The sequence below is a fragment of the Cervus canadensis genome, chromosome X (assembly GCF_019320065.1).
Source record: "Cervus canadensis isolate Bull #8, Minnesota chromosome X, ASM1932006v1, whole genome shotgun sequence".
In the NCBI taxonomy this organism is placed as follows: Eukaryota; Metazoa; Chordata; class Mammalia; order Artiodactyla; family Cervidae; genus Cervus; species Cervus canadensis.
The window spans coordinates 15,212,998-15,230,868 of record NC_057419.1 but is presented as its reverse complement, the minus strand read 5'-3'; the positions used below and the strand labels follow the sequence as shown (position 1 = coordinate 15,230,868).

Genomic DNA, 17,871 nt, shown 5'->3' with positions numbered 1-17,871 from the left:
CAACAAAGATCACAAACCACTCCTTATTTTAAAGGGTTCACATTCTAGAGGAGAAAAGCAATTGATCAATTACAAGTAGTCAAGAAGATCCCCTGGAGGAGGGCATGGCAACCCACTCCAGTATTCTTGCCTAAGAAAGAGGACAGAGGAGCCTGGCTGGCTACAGTCCATCCATGGGGTCAGAAAGAGTCAGACACAACTGAACTGACTGAGCACACACGCATGAGGATAAAGTATGAAACTATCAACTCTGGAGGCCCCAGGGAAGACACTCCAAAGAGGAGGCAACATTTGCCCAAAACCTTGAAGGAGAATAGAGTTTGCCAGGCTGAAAAACAGAGGAGCTGGTGCAGGGGGCACCTTCACAGTGGTGACAACACTATGTGCAAAGACAGAAATAGATAAAATATGCCAAGGCACCCCAGGAAGCTCAGCGAGGCAGAAGGTGCTACAGGAAGGCCTGGTGAGGGCCAGGTGAAAGTCATTGCTACGTGTCCCCTGGGGGGCAAACCTGCTCCTGGTTAAGTACCACTGATCTAGGCCAGTTATTTCCCCTGTTGAAATCAGTTGAAAACCTATAAATGCCCAGGTAAGGGTGGGAACTGCGGCTGCTTGGGGAGGTTCTTTGCCTGGGAAGGTCTGCACGGCCTTTGAGAAGCAGTTGGACGCACAGCATAAAATTCAAACACAGAATCAGTTCCTGACTCACAGCTGAGATTCAGCCTCTGGAGTCCCCACCTTGTCCCATAGAGCCCTGAGCGGATGGCTACCCCGCCCCGCAAGCCCAGCGTGGCACTTGCCTGCGTGGGTGCTCAGTAGCTCAGTCGTGTCCGACTCTTTGCCACCCCATGGATTGTAGCCCACCAGGCTCCTCTGTCCATGGGATTCTCCAGGCAAGAATACTGGAGTAGGTTGCCATTCCTTGCTCCAGGGGATCTTCCCAATCCAGGGATCGAACCTGCGTCTCCTGCATTGGCAAGGGGATTCTTTATCATTACCACTAAAGTAAAGATAAAGGCATGCGTTATTTTTAGAAGGCGAGGCCTTTTTCAGTTTTGCCGCCAAGTGTAATGATTTCATGTGGTAAACACTGAGAACTTTTAAGAAATTGCCCTTTATGTACAGCGGTTCAATTCCGTTTTTCCTTTGTTTCATTTCATCGATATAAAACTTGACAAGTTTTCATGTTATTTTTCATTTCTCTTCCTGGAAACTCATGGCTGAGGATAAAATCAAATGTGCTCTATTTTCAAATTCATCCCTTTAGAACTCACAGGCATTTGGAATGCTTCCCTTTCCCCTCTTAAAGTAATATCGGAGTTTTCTAATTAAAACAACAACAACAACAACACAGTCAAATAGAAGATTTTGTTTTCTTTGAAAAGAATGTTTAGTACAAGGACAATCCAGAACCCTGCTTCCGCTTGCTCGCCTTCTCCTGGTGCTATTTTGGGAATACAACACAAGCCCGCTGTTAAAATGCACCAAGATTCCAGCTGCAGACCACGCTGCTGTGGTTTGTTAACGCTTTTTTTTTTGTTTTGGTTTGGTTTTACTTAATCGTCTTTTAAACTGGAAAGGAGATTTGCTCACAGACGGCATCCACCTTTGTCGCCCATGTTACAGCATCTCTCGCGCGCACGCGCGCACGCTTGCCGCCATCAGTTTTCTCTATGACTGGCTAATATAATGTGCACTTGGGCTTGCTCCATTACTTATCAGAGAATTCAAGGAAAACATTTATCTCTAAATAAGCATGCTAGATCATTTCTAAGCCAAATATGAATAGCTCACATTTATTAAAAGTTCAGCATGTCGGTGAGGGAGAGAAGGATTGGGATTTGGGTTTAGCAGAAGTAAACTTAAACATAGAATGGATAAACAACAAGGTCCTACTGTAGAGCTCAGGGAGATATATACAGTGCGTGCTCCTGTGTGCTCCGGCACTAACTTGTGTCCGACTCTTTTCTAACCTCATGGACTGGAGCCTGCCAGGCTCCTCTGTCCATGGGATTTTCCAGGCAAGAATACTGGAGTGGGTTGCCACTTCCTTCTCCAGGGAATCTTCCTGACTCAGGGATCGAATCCAGGTCTCCTGTATTGTAGGCAGATTCTTTACCACTTAAGCCACCGGGCAAGCCCTACTTGAGCCACTACCCTGTAATAAACCATCCTGGAAAAGAATATGAAAGAGAATGTACCTATATGACCGAATTACTTTGCTGCACAGCACAAATAAACACAATACTATAAATCAGCTATACGTCAGTAAAATAGAAAGTTTCTTCAAGTTTAGCATGTAGAGTCACTGGGCTAGGGGCTTTCCACAGATTGTTGCGATTCCTTCTCACTACTCACAAGACAAAGCCACTGCTGCCATCATCCTTGTTTTACAGACAAGGGAAGGGATGCACAGAGCCTGGTTCCAGGCAGCCTCTGCCCCTCACTCTTGCTGGCAAAGCCAGAATAGCGGGCACTTGGGAAAACTGGCTCCAAAGCCCGGCCAGGGTGAGGATAGTTAGGTACTGACCCTGCTACAGATCCAAAGCCAAGCTTCCACTTCCTTGAAGCCTGTATCTCATCAAAGGCCCGTAATCCTGGCCCTGTGTTGGTGGTCTGTAACTTCTTTTTGCCTCATAAGATTCTCTGAAGGACTGGACGCCAGCTATGGATCCTCTCTCTCTCATACACACACACAAAGTATACACTCACACCACATATTCCATGCCATGCCGGGGAGTTCTTAGATAACCTGAAAACCACTGCTCTAGATGTTTCCATGATGTTCCTGCAATATTCTCTCTAGAGGAAATGAAATCTTTCTTACATTTGGGAATTTCTCTTTTCCCCTTAGGAGCAAAGCAAATAGCAAACTGAACAAAATGGAATAAAGCAAAACAAACCCAAGATAGCAAAACATTTGATAAAATACCACTATTTTTCCCCCTAAAGCACTCATTTACTGGCCAATAATTTTTCTCATGCCCTTCTTTTAGACATCTTTAAGATCCCGTCAGTGATGCATGGGGATTTAAGCACCTATTAGAAAAGAAATATTACATTCATCTTATAAAAGAGGAAGTTCAGCTCTCCCCCTACCCCAACTCTATTTTCCCTCCTCTTCCTCTGTTTTATAAAAACAATTTCATGTAGTAAGGTGCTGACAGAGCCTGTGTGGGCCTCCAAGCTCCTTGACACTCTGCATCATTTTTCTTCCTTTTGCAATGCGTAATAACTGCCCAACAGACAGGTAACACACCTAGCACAAACTAACAAACAGGTAAGAGCAAAAGTTGAAACCTGCTTTGTTTCTTGACTGTATTTTACAGTTGAATTTTTCTCTCACTCCAGTGTGCTCATTCTGAGTTCTCTACCTGCTCATACCAAACCAACTTACATCGTGAATTAAGAACCTCTCTCTCATTCCTCCTCCCTTGCCCTTCTTTTCTACCAGAAGGGGTTTTCAGCTAACTCCCATTCCTAGGCCATACTTCTGTTGCCTGCTTACTTAACCCCTGCACACCCTTTGATATGGAGTTTCAATTCAATCTCCTCTGCAAAGCCATTCCTAACTTTTCTGGTCCACGTTCATCACTTCATCTCTGGAGTTCTGCAGTGACTCTGTGTTGAGATTTCTAATTCTATATTTGCCTTGTGTTTTTACCCCCTCCACCTTCTAGGATGCCATGGCATTCTGGGAATATGAATTAGAAAATTCCTGAACGATGCTCACTGGTTTAGAGCAACACAGAGTACCTACTCAGAACATACATGATTCAGATACCAAGGCCACTCTCATATGGAAGCATTTATAATGTGAAGTGCTATTTTCCACATTGCTATTCCTATGAAACCTTCCTGACTCACTGTCTTCCTGTCTCAAACCAATCTACAACATAGATTATATCACCTTAGTCAAATCCTTCCAAAGATTCATGGCTTAAAAGAATCAACTACCTACCACTGACAAAAGCATTCAGGACTCTGGGAACTTAGCCCAATTTCCTCTCAGACCTCATCAGTACTTTCCCACGATGCAGCCTCTAGTCCAAGATGGCTGTGTGGGCTACATCTTCCTGTAACTTCTGAACATTTCATGGAAGCAATGCTCTCCTCATATTTCCTCTGTCTCTCTAATTTTTGGTTACTGGTCCTTCATTTTGACTCAAGGTTTAGGTTAAGAGTGTCTAGAAACCCTTGTCATCTCTTGCGTCCCATACAACTTTGCTGTTACCAGCATATTTTTCTATGCCTTGTAATAAACTAGTTTTCTCAATGACTGTGCAGTACCAGTTGAAGAAGTTTTGTTTCCAAAGTTTAGGTAAGGAAATCCAGGTTTAGGAGGTTAACAGATTTGTCCAAGAACACAGAATCAGTGAGTTATAAAGCTACCAAGTGTTCACAACCAGGGTGGGCTCCCCATGATCCCCGAGGAAGGGGGGACTTCCCAGGCAGCACTGGTGGTAAAGAACCTGCCTGCCAATGCAGGAGATGTAATAGATGTGGGTTCAATCCCTCGATCGGGAAGATTCCCTGGAGAAGGCAATCCACTGGCAATCCACTCCAGTATTCTTGCCTAGAGAATCCCATGGACAGAGGAGCCTGGTGGGCTACAGTCTATGGGGCCACAGAGAGTCGGACACGACTGAAGCGACTTAGCACGCACACACGCAAAGATGTTTTCTTTTCTTTGCCATAGGCAATGCAGTCTTGTTCAGCATTTGGACTGAAAGAAAGTCTGAAAATGATTCTAAAAAGGCACAAGTGAGTTCCACTGGACATTTTGCTTTCCTCAATGCCTTCTCAATCACCTAAAACCTGACTTTCTTCACACATAGTACTTAAGAAATGTCAGAGAGGCGTTTCATGTACCTGGGAACCCAGACAGGGCTCTGCCTTAACCCAATGATTAGGCAGATGATTCTATAGCTTATAGTCAATAAAGGCTGACACCCAGTCGGGTAATATAACTACTTAACAATTATGCGAATTACAGTATATCCAGTGAAGAGCAGTGTCTGCTGAAGGAAGGTGTCAGTGTCATATTATGAAACCTGAAGCCAGCAGAGTTTCACTAATAACTGCTATGAAGATAAACGGCTAACTCAGGGAAGTTCCATTCTCACACTGATAGGGATGACGAGGATAAGAAAGGTAGAATTGCCTTTCTAGATTAAAGTGAAAAAAATTACATATGAGCATGGCCTTAGGGAAAGGAACCTGACAATTACAGAAATGAATCCATGACACAGCTGAGTTCTGCTTAATAGGATTTAAAATAGAAAGCTCCTGAGGTAAGTAAGCTTGGAATGTCTTTGGCTCCTTCTTATTGATTTACAATGCATGTTAGCATAGTGAAGGGTCTGATATCTCCTGGGGGATAAAAGGTCAGGGAGAAGTATGAGTGCATGGTTTCCAAAAAGGGAAGCAGGTCTCTTGTTAGGGTTAAGATTAAATAAGTTGCTTGCTAATAGGTCACTTAAAATTGAGGCCAGCATCTCTCCTTTGTTCAAGGGAGAAAGTGGAAAATACCTTGAAGCACCAAAGAACACCAGAGCCTAAGACCTCAGATTGGGGGCCAAGTCCAACAAGAACATTCCAGAGGCGTCCAGAGGACTGTGGAGAACCTGTCTTTAGCAGCTGATACCAGGTGGCACTGAGATGAATTGTTGTTTAGTCACTCGGTTGTGTCCAACTCTTTGCAACTGCATGGACTGTAGCCTGCCAGGCCCCTCTGTCCATGGGATTCTCCAGGCAAGAATATTGGAGTGGGTTGCCACGCCCTCCTCCAGGAGATCTCCCTGACCCAGGGATTGAACCCACGTTCCCTGCCTTGGCGGGCGGATTCTTTACTGCTGAGCCACCAGGGAAGCCGCCTTATTCTTTTTTAGCTCTCCCTTTCCAAACAGGAAAAAGGAAGAGGCGAGCATGCGTGGCAGCGGCAGGGTGCGCACCTCTTGGCCGTCCTTGCTGACGTTGTCCTCGGCATGCCTGGCCACGATGGACAGGAACTGCAGCAGGCGGTGGAGCGTGTCGCAGTTGCAGGGAGGTAGCAGGTAGATGAGGAGTTGCAAGGTGCCCAGCTGTTCCTCTGGCTCCAGCACTGAGCAAGGCAAGAAAAGGGGCTCTAAGTAAGTCAAGGCGGAGGTCACACCCTTCCGGCTCAACTGTCTTCAGAAAGGGATTAACAAGGCAAGTCACCTTTCATTCCTGCCCCCCACCGTTGGTTTAGCAATTCAACAGTAAGGTTCTGAGGGATAGAAAGATAAACGCGACCTGGGGAAATGTAACACCCACAGAAATCATTCTAATCCTGGGTAGAAAGGTAACGTCATTTCCCTTACTTTCTTCTTTTTCCTTCCCTTGTGGAAATCCTCACATACTTTAGGGATCACAGCCCATTTGCGAACCATGTGGGAATGTTCTAAAATCTGAGTTTCTAACAGATCAGAGGCCCTGGTCGGTTGAGCAGGACACAAGAGGTAGACTTTTTGTTGACAATAAGCGTGACCTGGTGCAAAGTCAGGGTCTTCTCTGTTGTGAGCCTGTCACCCGCAGCAGGAAGGAACGCATGGAGCCTCACAGAGTTCTGCCCACTTCCTCCTCCCAGTCGCCTTCCTGTTCTCCTTTGGGGATCTGTGTCTCTAGCCCTGAACCAGCCACATTGCAAGTCCCGGTCCTGGGCTCTACCTGGAATATTTCCCATCTCCCTTTCTCACTCTGGGTTCCAGAAATGCAAACTCATTTTTAGGCATGGACTCAATCCTCTCTGTTACTCCAAAGCATCAATTTGTTGCACTTTCTACTATCCTAGAGTCATTTGAAGGCATCCCCAATTTTTCTTGGCTAATTCTATTTGTTTCATGGCAACTTTCTTCCTGCCAATTCTCCCCAGGGTAAGTCTCACAAAATTCCCCCAATAGCCCGATCATTAGAGACAGATAAGTCAGGTCAAAATAGCTATTAGGAAACATATGCACAAGGTTTTGATGAGTGAGTGGGGCATCCCAGTAAGACATTCCTGCTGATGGCTGGATTACATACAGAGGGTATTGATGAAAGCTGTGTACAGCTCCCTGGTGAGCAGGGGGTCTGGCATGTCCCTCAGGAACTCCTTCAACAAGGCAGCCACATCATGGACGCTGTGCTCCTCCTCCAGGGAGACATCAACCCCACGGTCAAACTCCTCACGTAGCTGGAAAGACAATAGTTCCAGTGGCAGTCTCGGAACAGCACACCTCAACGTTCAGCACCCAGCAAAAGAAGTGCTGTGACACACAGCCTTGAGGAGTGGGTTTACCCAGACCCCGGGAAGGAGAAGCAAACAACGTGTGACCTTGATCTACAGCATCTATGCAATACCAGCCCTGAATATATGAAGTGAAAGTGTTAGTTTCACAATATATATATGTATGTATGTATACACACACACACACACACACAAACACACACACACATATATATAGCCACCAGGGAAGCCCATGTAAGTCCATATATATGTGTATATATCTATAGCCACCTGGTGGCTAAGACTACAAAGAATCTGCCTGCAATGCAGGAGACCCGGGTTCGATTCCTGGGTCAGGAAGATCCCTTGGAGAAGGGAATGGCAACACACTCCAGTATTTTTGCTTGGAGAATCCCATGGACAGAGGAGCCTGATGGGTTACAGTCCAAGGGGTCACAAAGAGTCAGACACAACTGAGTGAATAACACTTTCACTTTCATATATATATATATATATATATATACACACACACACACACACACACATAGGAAATGCATTATTAAATAAAAGTATCAGTGGGTTTACTGTTAATGACACAAGAAGCAGGGCTTGATAATGACATCCAGAAGGTTGGGAGGAAGAGCTAAGGGGTTAGGTCAACTCTAATCGTGGGAGGGAGGAATTAATCCATTGTATAGCAGTTTTGCATGTCAGCAATTTTACCACGTTGGAATTCTGACATTTTCCACAAATACTAGACAAGGAAACAGAGAGATTTTTCTGCAAACGATGAAATTAAACACCCTAAGAAACCATTTATTTCTCTGAGGCTTGAAGGGTGACAATAACTGAATAAAATCTGCCTTAGATTTGTCAAAGTAGCTTTATTAACATTTTCCAGGAAGATTGCCTGCCTTCATCATTATCCTCACTCCTTTAGCATTTATCACAGTAGGGAAACACAATAGCCAGAAGGAAGTCATAACTCTACACCCTACTTTCATCTCGGGCAGCTCAACTTCTCTTAGGTATTGTTCTCTGCTGTTAAAATAAGTTAGCGAGTTTATGAATCTGCTCTAGGCAGTAAACTTCTGTAAGTGTTTATGTGCTCTGTCATTCATTCAAGAAGGATGTACCTGCTGTGTACCGGGGCCTTCTTAGAGGTCCTCAAAATATGGTGATGAGTCAAGAGGCAAAGCCCTTCCCCTCCTCCATCTCTCAGAAGGTGATAAACTGGTAATCCCATCAATCACTAATTAGCTCTTAATACTATGACAATTGTTCTGAAGAAAAAGTGTAGGGGGTTATGAAGTGATATAACAAGATCAAATGGTGAGGTGGAGCATACTTCATGCTTGAAATCGGACCACTTATTTTATACACACACACACACACACACACACGCACACACACACATATATATATAAATAAATATATATATAGCTTTTTTGGAGAGTCCATAAATAAATCTCCATGCAAAGGTTTTCCTTTGGGTGAATAAAGATATAACTGAGGAATAATGTCTGTCACTAGCCACCTCGCCACCTGATAAGAATACTGTCCTGAATGGCTCATCAATTCCAGATTACTCATCCTTAGCGTGCACCAGGCAGCCAGAACGAAGAAGGCTTCTATTGGCACCACTCCTATTCATGACCATTCAAACATACCATGTTTCTTTTCTGAGCGAGAACACACACACACATGCATGTGCACGCTGAAAGAAAGGATTGTGGAAAGAGCCTGATCTAAACTGTGTGCCTTGAATTAAATGTCTTTATCTCTCTAAGCCTCAGAAGTGGGTGAAAAGGGCTTGTCTCTCAGCTGGTGGGCGAATTCAGTGAGGTAACGTTTTTGAAAATATTCTGCAGCTCTGCACAGGAGGCCTAAGAAATGTTATTATGCTATCTTCTTCCTGCTAGTCCTATTGTGAAATGTGAAATGTTGTTCAATAGTCTCTAAAGTGACTATTATAAATAAAACCAACCAACCAACCAAACAGAAAACATACTTCTTTTGAAAACACCCTTTTGTCTGGACAAAAAAAGACACAAGAAGGCATTTATTTCACTTAGTTTCAATAATATGAACAAATATCGTTTCTTCAGCTTCATCCAACTAAAAATTATTTTCATTTGGCTTCAGTTTTGAATTGCTGGGTTCCTTACTTCTTTCTGTTGGAACCAACAGAGGGAAAATAATATTTTAATTTTCTTTTAGCCAACATATGAATTCTTTTCTCAAAGGAAGGTTTGTCTTTTATGAAGCTGTCATGAACACTGATATCTGCCTAATCATAGGAACCTGCTTCTGAAGCTCTAATTCCAAACTTCTCTTGCAAGAAATCTGGAAAGTGTTGAAGGAAACTGAAGGGTACAATCCCCACATGGAAGATGAATTGGGGAATCAATGGTTCCATAGAAAATGAATACAATTATTTTTGAGAAGTTAAAGCTATAAAAAACTGTAGCATTTTCACAGAAGAGATATTAACAGGATTACTTATATTGCATTTTGGTAGAAATGAGTACTATATAATTGTTTTCTATTTATTTTCACTTACTGATCAGGTACTCTCTGAATTTCCTGCATTTACAGTGTCAATAAAATGTTTATAAATTAGTTTTGTTTTGTTGTACATGCCATGGGCACGTCTAGACATTGTGCTTTCAATTGTATGATCCTAAATCTTTCTGAGCTTCTGAGTTCGCCTTTTACTTTTTGGGACTCAATTATACCATAATCAGTGAGATGGTGCAGAAAAGATACTCAGAAATGAATTTGCATAAGCTCGAACTTTGCACAAGGTAATTCACCTAGAAGTCAAGTGAAATGTACAATATCATCTCCACTTTTCACTTACTTGTCTCACTCTCTTTTTTGAGCTTCCAACTCGGAATATCCCCACTGTCTGGAGGCCTGCAAATGAGGAAACAAAATCTTCAGTCCTGTTTTATGGTTTCAAACTGGAGCAAATCAAAATAGATATAAAACAAAATGCCAATACCACACTGCAACATGCAGCGTAATGGTGACTTGACAGCATGCATTAATGCTTATTTATGCCATGCTAGATTCACCAGGTACCTAGAAGTTAGCCCTGCTAGCACCAGGATCATTTTACATTAAACTCTTCTGATTAAAAATTGTTCTTGTGATATTATGTATTTCCACACTTCCTCCATATGAAAAAAATAATGTAACATTTTCTTCATTATTCAGAAGAATTAAACATGAGTTTTCTATGAATTTCCAGCCCTTTATCAATTTGAAGATAGCTATTTCTTGCCTCACTGATCATAATTAAAGCATGTACTTATGAAAGAAAATCTATAATGTGCAGAAAAATGTAAAAAATAATATACTTTAAAAATACCTGGTGCAGAAGTAATGATTTAATATTTTGATTTATTTCTGTCCAGTCTTTTCTACATGAAAAAATTATATATAGAGAGAGGAAATGCTGCTGCATTTACTTAATATTATGTCACAAGAATTTTTTAAGCCAATAAAAATTCTGTGTAAATGTTACTTAAAATGGATGCAAAATACTCTTGCATTAATGTGCCAAAATTCACTTCATATTCTCCTGTGAATGACAATATAAGTTCCACCAACACATATACACTTGTTCTGATACCATAACTTGCCTATTAGGAACAACTCTGCACATCCGTCTCAGTTTACATTTCTGATTCTCTTGAGAGCATGTCTTAGAAGTGGGATTATGGGGCCAATGCATCAAGATTTATATAGTCCTAAATGTCAGTAGTGCCAAGGTTGAGAAGCCTTGCTCCAAAAAATTAGGTCTCTTAAACAATCAATCACAAATTAGAAAGGTCAACAACAGTTCCTCAGTATCATTAAATATCCAGTCAACATTCAGATAAGGTTCACAAACTGTGAACCGATCACAAACTGTGATCAGTTGGTGCACCTTGCAGTCTCTTAATGTCTATGTTTCTCCCCTCACTGTTTATACATTTTCCTTGTCATAATTGGTTTGATGAAGATATAGCGCTGATTTCCCACTGTAGATTCCCTCACTGTTTGGATGAAGACACTCTGCAGTGCCATTTATATGTTCCTTTCTCCCCTTTATTTCCTCTAAAGAGATAGTGTCAGTTTTCTCTTATTCTGCTTAGAATTTGGGGGCAAGAATACTTCACAAGAGCTATTACACACTTCTTTTAAGGGGGCAGAGAATGTCTGAAGGACTCATTTTCCTATGTAAGCCATCAGTCACCACCACTGCTGATCATCACCTACATTTACTGTTTCATTGCTGGCTCACTTTCTCTTCATTTGGGATACTCGTTGTAAGGGCAATGCCAGATTGTAGCTGCCCATGGCTGTTTTGCTGCCACATGAAGAGGGCTGGGTGTGAGAGTCAACAGACTGTGAAAACATAGTAAATGCACCAGCAAACAGACCCATGCTCTCATGGCATCATTTGCATCCTGAATCTGCCTGATCCTGAATCTAGATAAAATTTTCAGACTCCCAGTATGTAAATAGGATTGGGGGGGGGGTGTATGCTTTGCTTAATCTAGTTTTATCTGGGTTCTTCTCTTGCCACTGAAAGAGTTCTGACTAGTCCAGTATATAATTAAATTGGAAAGAGTTTAAAATCTTTATAATGTTATTTTTTTCCATCCTGAAACAAAGTAGACATCTTACTTTGTTTCTTAATTCCTTACTGTCTCTTGGTAAAGCTTTGCGGTTTTTTTCACAGAAATTTCTTACTTCTTATTTCAGGTATTCTAGCTATACTGTACATTTGATATTAATATAAATGAATTATTTTATTGGTATAGTACATAATATTATTGCTCTTATATAAGATGTGGATATATTTTTGTATATTTATTTTATGGTCTTGCCACATTGGGTATTAGGTATAAGACTTTTAAAGTTGGTTTTCTAGAGCTTCTCAGTTAGAAAATATAATATCCAAAAGTATCTAAAAATATAATACCCAAAAAATGGACTATTTTTATCACTTTTATATCTTATATTTGTTATCCTGAATTTCCAGAATAATTTGAGAGAATCATGTTGAGAGGCTAGTCATTGCTGATTTGCTCTTGGGTGGAGTTTCTGCTCTGCATCAATTCTCAAAAGACTTCTGTTCCTTCCTTGTTGTTGCCATCAATTTGTCTGTCATATAATTGAGTCCAGCCAACCCCCAGCCTAATTTATTGCTTCTACCTCTGTGGGGACTTGAAAACAACAGAATAAAGATATTAGAATCAAACACAGAATTATATGTCTTCATCTACAAGCTGAGCATAATAAGTGTCCACCTCAAAAGTTGTTCAATGATTCAATTAATCAATGCACATAAAATATATAGACTTGTATATGGCACCTACAGAGAGATACAGGCCCTGACTGGTCTAAATGAGAATCTCCATGCAAACAGAAAACTTGACTATAACAGTGCTGTGCCGTGGTCAGTTGCTCAGTCGTGTCCGACTCTTTGTGACCCCATGGACTGCGGTCCACCATGGGGTGGACTCCATCCATCCATGGATCCATGGCTCCTTCACCCAGGGGATTCTCCAGGCAAGAATACTGGAGTGGGTTGTCATTTCCTTCTCCGGGGCATCTTCCTGACCCAAGGATCGAACCCATGTCTCCTGCATTGGCAGGCAGATTCTTTACCATGGAGACACCTGGTAAGCCCTTATTATAATAGTATGACTTCACAATTTAAATTTTGGCTGCAATATTTTCTTATTGGTTCAATGCTTTCCAAATAGCTGAAATTTCTACATAAGTGAGATATCACATAGGGGCACTTTCTTCCCACGTGAGATTATTCCTTGGCTTGAATTCCTCCAATCTGGGCAGAAATGTCTATTTCTATGTCATTATTTCCTCAATTATAGTACTTTTCCACTCAGTAAAGGTGACCGTGATTTTGAAAATAACTATTAATAGCTAGTGATTGATTACTGTAATTTCTATGTATCAATTGATTATAATCTAAGTTTTTAATTAATTAATTTTTAGGCAGAGCAGATGACAGCCTTCAGATAGCCAATGCCATTCTCTGACATAAACTTTAGAGTCCTTTTCCTCAAGAAGATGCAGTCCAGGCATTCAGTAACCTTGACTTGAGACAGTCACTGAGAAAAAACAGGTGTCCATCAAAAAAGTCATAGATCTGGCAAAGAAATGGGATGTTGCTGTACCCTGTCCCAGAGATTGATGCTATCACTTTTCTCTCCTTTTCATCAGAAGCTGGAATGGAAACTAGACCCCAGGCACCTGAATCTCAGACAGGGAATTCAAGTAACGAGGGCAGGCATAATAAATCGGGGGCTCCACCCTCAACTCAGCCTAAATCCAAGAGACAGAAGAGAGTCTGACTCTTTGTTATATTGTCTGGTTTCTTTGTTTGTTTGTTTTTGTTTGAAATGTGTGGTTCAGAGAAAGCAAGGATGGTTAAGGAATTTGGGCCTGATAGTAGAGACAGCATTTGGTGAAGTAAAAGTGGGTAGTGTACACGAATATAGACAGAGTCAAGACTACTGTCCAAGACCGTTTGTTTTTTTCCCCTCTCTCTCCCTTTTGTTTTGTTTTGTTTTATTATTGTGTGTGTAAGTCCAAGACTGATTTGAGAGAGAATGAAAAGATCTTTGACAAATATCTATAAGGCCAAAGTGACTCAAACTCTCTGCTATCCATTTCAAAAACTGGCAAATAAAGTCTTATAAAAATTGCTTTTGAAGTTTGCTCTTTTTTGTGATTAAGATTAATATCTGTTTGAATTTGAGCCTGTCTCTTATTTTTTCCAGAGCCATTTGGTCTAAGCATCATGGAAACTCAGAACAGAATCAGGGCCTTGAAAGATCATGCAGGTTATCCTCTTTCCTTTAGGCCCTAAAGTGCACTGTAACTACTTCACACACCACCCCTGCCCTAAGAAAACATGAACTGCCCTGTTTTTCAGTAATCTTAAAGGAAATGCTATTTCACAAATTAAAATTCATGAAAATTTATTTTCCAACAGAAAATATAAAGACATGCCAAGTTTTCTTTCGCAAAAGCAGTTACTCAACCTGTCACTGCATTTTTGCATGATTGGAGTAGAATTTTCTCATTTAGAATTCTTTAAAGTGCCTACACCTCACTCTCTACATTCTTTACAAGGAAAAATTATAACTATAAAAGTATTAGTCACTTTTTCTACCTCGTAGTAAAGTATAGGCTGAATTTATATATTCATGGTACTATACTCTTTACTTGCTAAGTTATTTTGAAATATAATTTTGTTTGTGTAATACTGATTGAACATTTACATTGTTATCATGATACTAAGTTTTGGGAATTCCAAATGTCTAAGATATTTTTCTTGATGTCCAGTTTATCTTCTAAGGAGAAGAGGCAGATAAACAAACACATGAACATACATACATACATCTACATATTAAAATTTTGTATAAGCAAAGCTTTAATACATATTAATTATATTAAGTCATTCATATGTTATCTAGTGATTTCCATATATAACAAGTTGATTAATTTTTGTAAAGCCCCTCTTTTATTAGAAAGAAATGGATGAGAATGTTAATGCAGTTATGTGTGTATATCTTCAGGATTTATTTTTCTGTTTCTGTTTTCTTTATTATGATGAGTACATCATTTTTATAGTATAAAGGTAATTACAGTGATGTATGTGAATTATTTCTCAATAAAACTGGAAAAAAGAAGCAATTAATAAACTCCTCTCATTCCATAAAATGCATGTTAACATTATAGCAAACAAATTCAGGTTGTAGACATGGCAGTTTGATGAGCCAAAAATCTTAAGTTCAACAAAGATTCTAAAGAACTGTACATAGCTTTAAAGTCAGCATATTAAGTGGAACTGAGTTGCCAAGACCACCTGACCTGCCTCTTGAGAAACCTGTATGCAGGTCAAGAAGCAACAGTTAGAAGTGGACATGGAACAACAGACTGGTTCCAAATAGGAAAAGAAGTACGTCAAGGCTGTACATTGTCACCCTGCTTATTTAATTTATATGCAGAGTACATCATGAGAAACGCTGGGCTGGAGGAAGCACAAGCTGGAATCAAGATTGCCAGGAGAAATATCAATAACCTCAGATACGCAGATGACACCACCCTTATGGCAGAAAGTGTAGAAGAACTAAAGGGCCTCTTGATGAAAGTGAAAGAGGAGAGTGAAAAAGTTGGCTTAAAGCTCAACATGAAAACTAAGATCATGGCATCGGTCACATCACTTCATGGCAAATAGACGGAGAAACAATTGAAACAGTGAGAGATTTTATTTATTTATTTATTTATTTTTTTTGTGCTCCAAAATCAGTGCAGATGGTGATTGCAGCCATGAAATTAAAAGACACTTACTCCTTGGAAGGAAAGTTATGACCAACCTAGACAGCATATTAAAAAGGAGAGATATTACTTTGCCAACAAAGGTCTGTCTAGTCAAGGCTATGGTTTATCCAGTAGTCATGTATGGATGTGAGAGTTGGACTATAAAGAAAGCTGAGTGCCGAAGAATTGATGCTTTTGAACTGTGGTGTTGGAGAAGACTCTTGAGAGTCCCTTGGACTGCAAGGAGATCCAACCAGTCCATCCTAAAGGAGATCAGTTCTGGGTGTTCATTGGAAGGTCTGATGTTGAAGCTGAAACTCCAATACTTTGGCCACCTGATGTGAAGAGCTGACTCCTTTGAAAAGACCCTGATGCTGGGAAAGATGGAGGGCAGGAGGAGAAGGGGACAACAGAGGATGAGATGGTTGTATGGCATCACTGACTCAATGGACATGGGTTTGGGTAAACTCTGGGAGTTGGTGTTGAACAGGGAGGCCTGGTGTGCTGTGGTTCATGGGATCACAAAAAGTTGGACACGACTGAGTGACTGAACTGAAGTGAGTTGCCAAAAGGGGCACTATGAAGAAATTTTAAGTGGACATCTTTCCCCAAAAATGCAAATAACAATACAGAAAACTATTGTCCAAAAGTACATATTTTCTATTCACTTAAGGAATGGTTTTCTGATCTTTTTTTGTAAAGAAGTTGATTCTTTCTTTTAAAGGAAGCCTTGAGTAACCTCAACATATAAAGAACATAGAAGTGGCTCTGCTTTGTTTAAAGGAGGTCCTGAGGATAACCCAGCCCAACATACCTTATCCTCCTTTCAATTTCCTGTCTCCAGTGTCACTTCTGAGGACTCTTTGGCTCTAGGGAGTTTGAATATCATCAAGTTTATCCCCACCTCATATCTTGTTTATCCCTACTGGGGTTATGCCAACCTGTGTAAACTTTCTTCACAAAGGAAGTTTCGACATAGAGCCTGATCAAATGAGTATAGAATTGAAATTGGGTGTTTAAATGAATAATGCTTGAATACATGCAAGTACTTGATTGCTGACACACAAGTCGGCTTACCATGTTTTTCAAGATGTTGACAGCAGCTGTCCACCAGCCTGGGGACCTGCCTGTAAATAGGATTCAGGCTGAGTTTCTTATCTCTGGCTTTTTCTTTTTTATTTTGAGCCTCAGCAGGCAAGGAGAGCTGTAATGCTTCCAGCAGTCGAGACTGATTGTCATCAAGATCGGTGATAGAATCCACTGACATTGCACCCTGCAAATTATACACAGACATGAACAAAGAGGACAGATGGAGAAAATAAAAACTGCTTCCCCCAATGCTGTCCAATAAACACTTTTGCCCACTTGAAATTATACTGTTTAATTGTGCTGTTTCTATTTTAAAAGGAAAAAAACCAAACACCTTTTGAAAAAGGAAACCTTCACGACATAGGGTAAGGTACTGACAGTTACAATTTCAACAATAGACAACTTTTTCCAAATGGAAGACAAGAGATGGCAAACATACAATTAAAATAGTTTGACCCAACCACTTCATTCCTTGAAACAAGAAAAAAAAAATCACATACTTGATGAATGAGGTAAAGTCAGAGAATGCTTGTGAATTAAAAAAAAATTCAACTATGGCTCTAGAAAGTAGATTTTAAAATAGGATTCCATAAACAGTCTTAGTTTGGTTTTCCCCAGAAGTGGCACAATGTACTTTATTAGGGGAACAGTCCCAGGAGACAGCTGTAGGGGAGTGGGGAAATGAGAAAGGGAAGTGAAGGCAGCCAGCGAAGGGAGCCTCGCCAAGCCCGTGACAAGCCTGTGGGCAGCTGGAGCCCAACTTCCCTGGGAACCTGGATGATCATGTAGGTCACGTACCTCAGAGCTATTCCTGCTAAGGAGTGAGGGAGCTGAAGTATTTATCACAAGTCTCCAGAGTCATTGATTAAGGGCAACTTCTGGTAGGGGTAGGGAGGTGACATTAATGCCTTGCTACTTGCAGGCTGTCATCGGCATGGGTGGGTGTCTCTGGCCATCAGAGAGAGCCTCTAGCCAAGAGATGAGGTTAATGACAGGTGGAAAGAGGGCTGGCACGCTAGGAATGGTAAGAACTAAGGGTAAGGGCACAGGGCACCAGTGATGTCTGTATGGCCACCGACTCTTTGATGAAACCTAGAGGAAAAAGTTGGCAGCTGGTGTCCTAGCAAGGCCTGGACAGAGGGGAGGGCATTGGGGAGGCTCATTGCCTGGGCTCTAGAGTCTCAGAAAGCTCATACATGGCA

The 17,871-nt window shown here is 41.1% G+C and overlaps 1 protein-coding gene across 8 annotated transcripts in view; it reads right to left on the bottom strand.

The window, feature by feature from the left end:
• ARHGAP6 (Rho GTPase activating protein 6) overlaps positions 1–17,871 on the bottom strand; it is a 488,293-nt gene that overhangs the window by 32,351 nt on the left and 438,071 nt on the right. For all 8 annotated transcript variants that reach the window (XM_043458072.1, XM_043458073.1, XM_043458075.1 and 5 more), the window contains exons 5-8: positions 16,658–16,853; positions 10,092–10,147; positions 7,045–7,195; positions 5,955–6,103 (exon numbers count right to left, since the gene is read on the bottom strand). In XM_043458072.1, the coding sequence (XP_043314007.1) occupies positions 5,955–6,103; positions 7,045–7,195; positions 10,092–10,147; positions 16,658–16,853 (552 nt within the window). The remainder of the gene's footprint in view (positions 1–5,954; positions 6,104–7,044; positions 7,196–10,091; positions 10,148–16,657; positions 16,854–17,871) is intronic.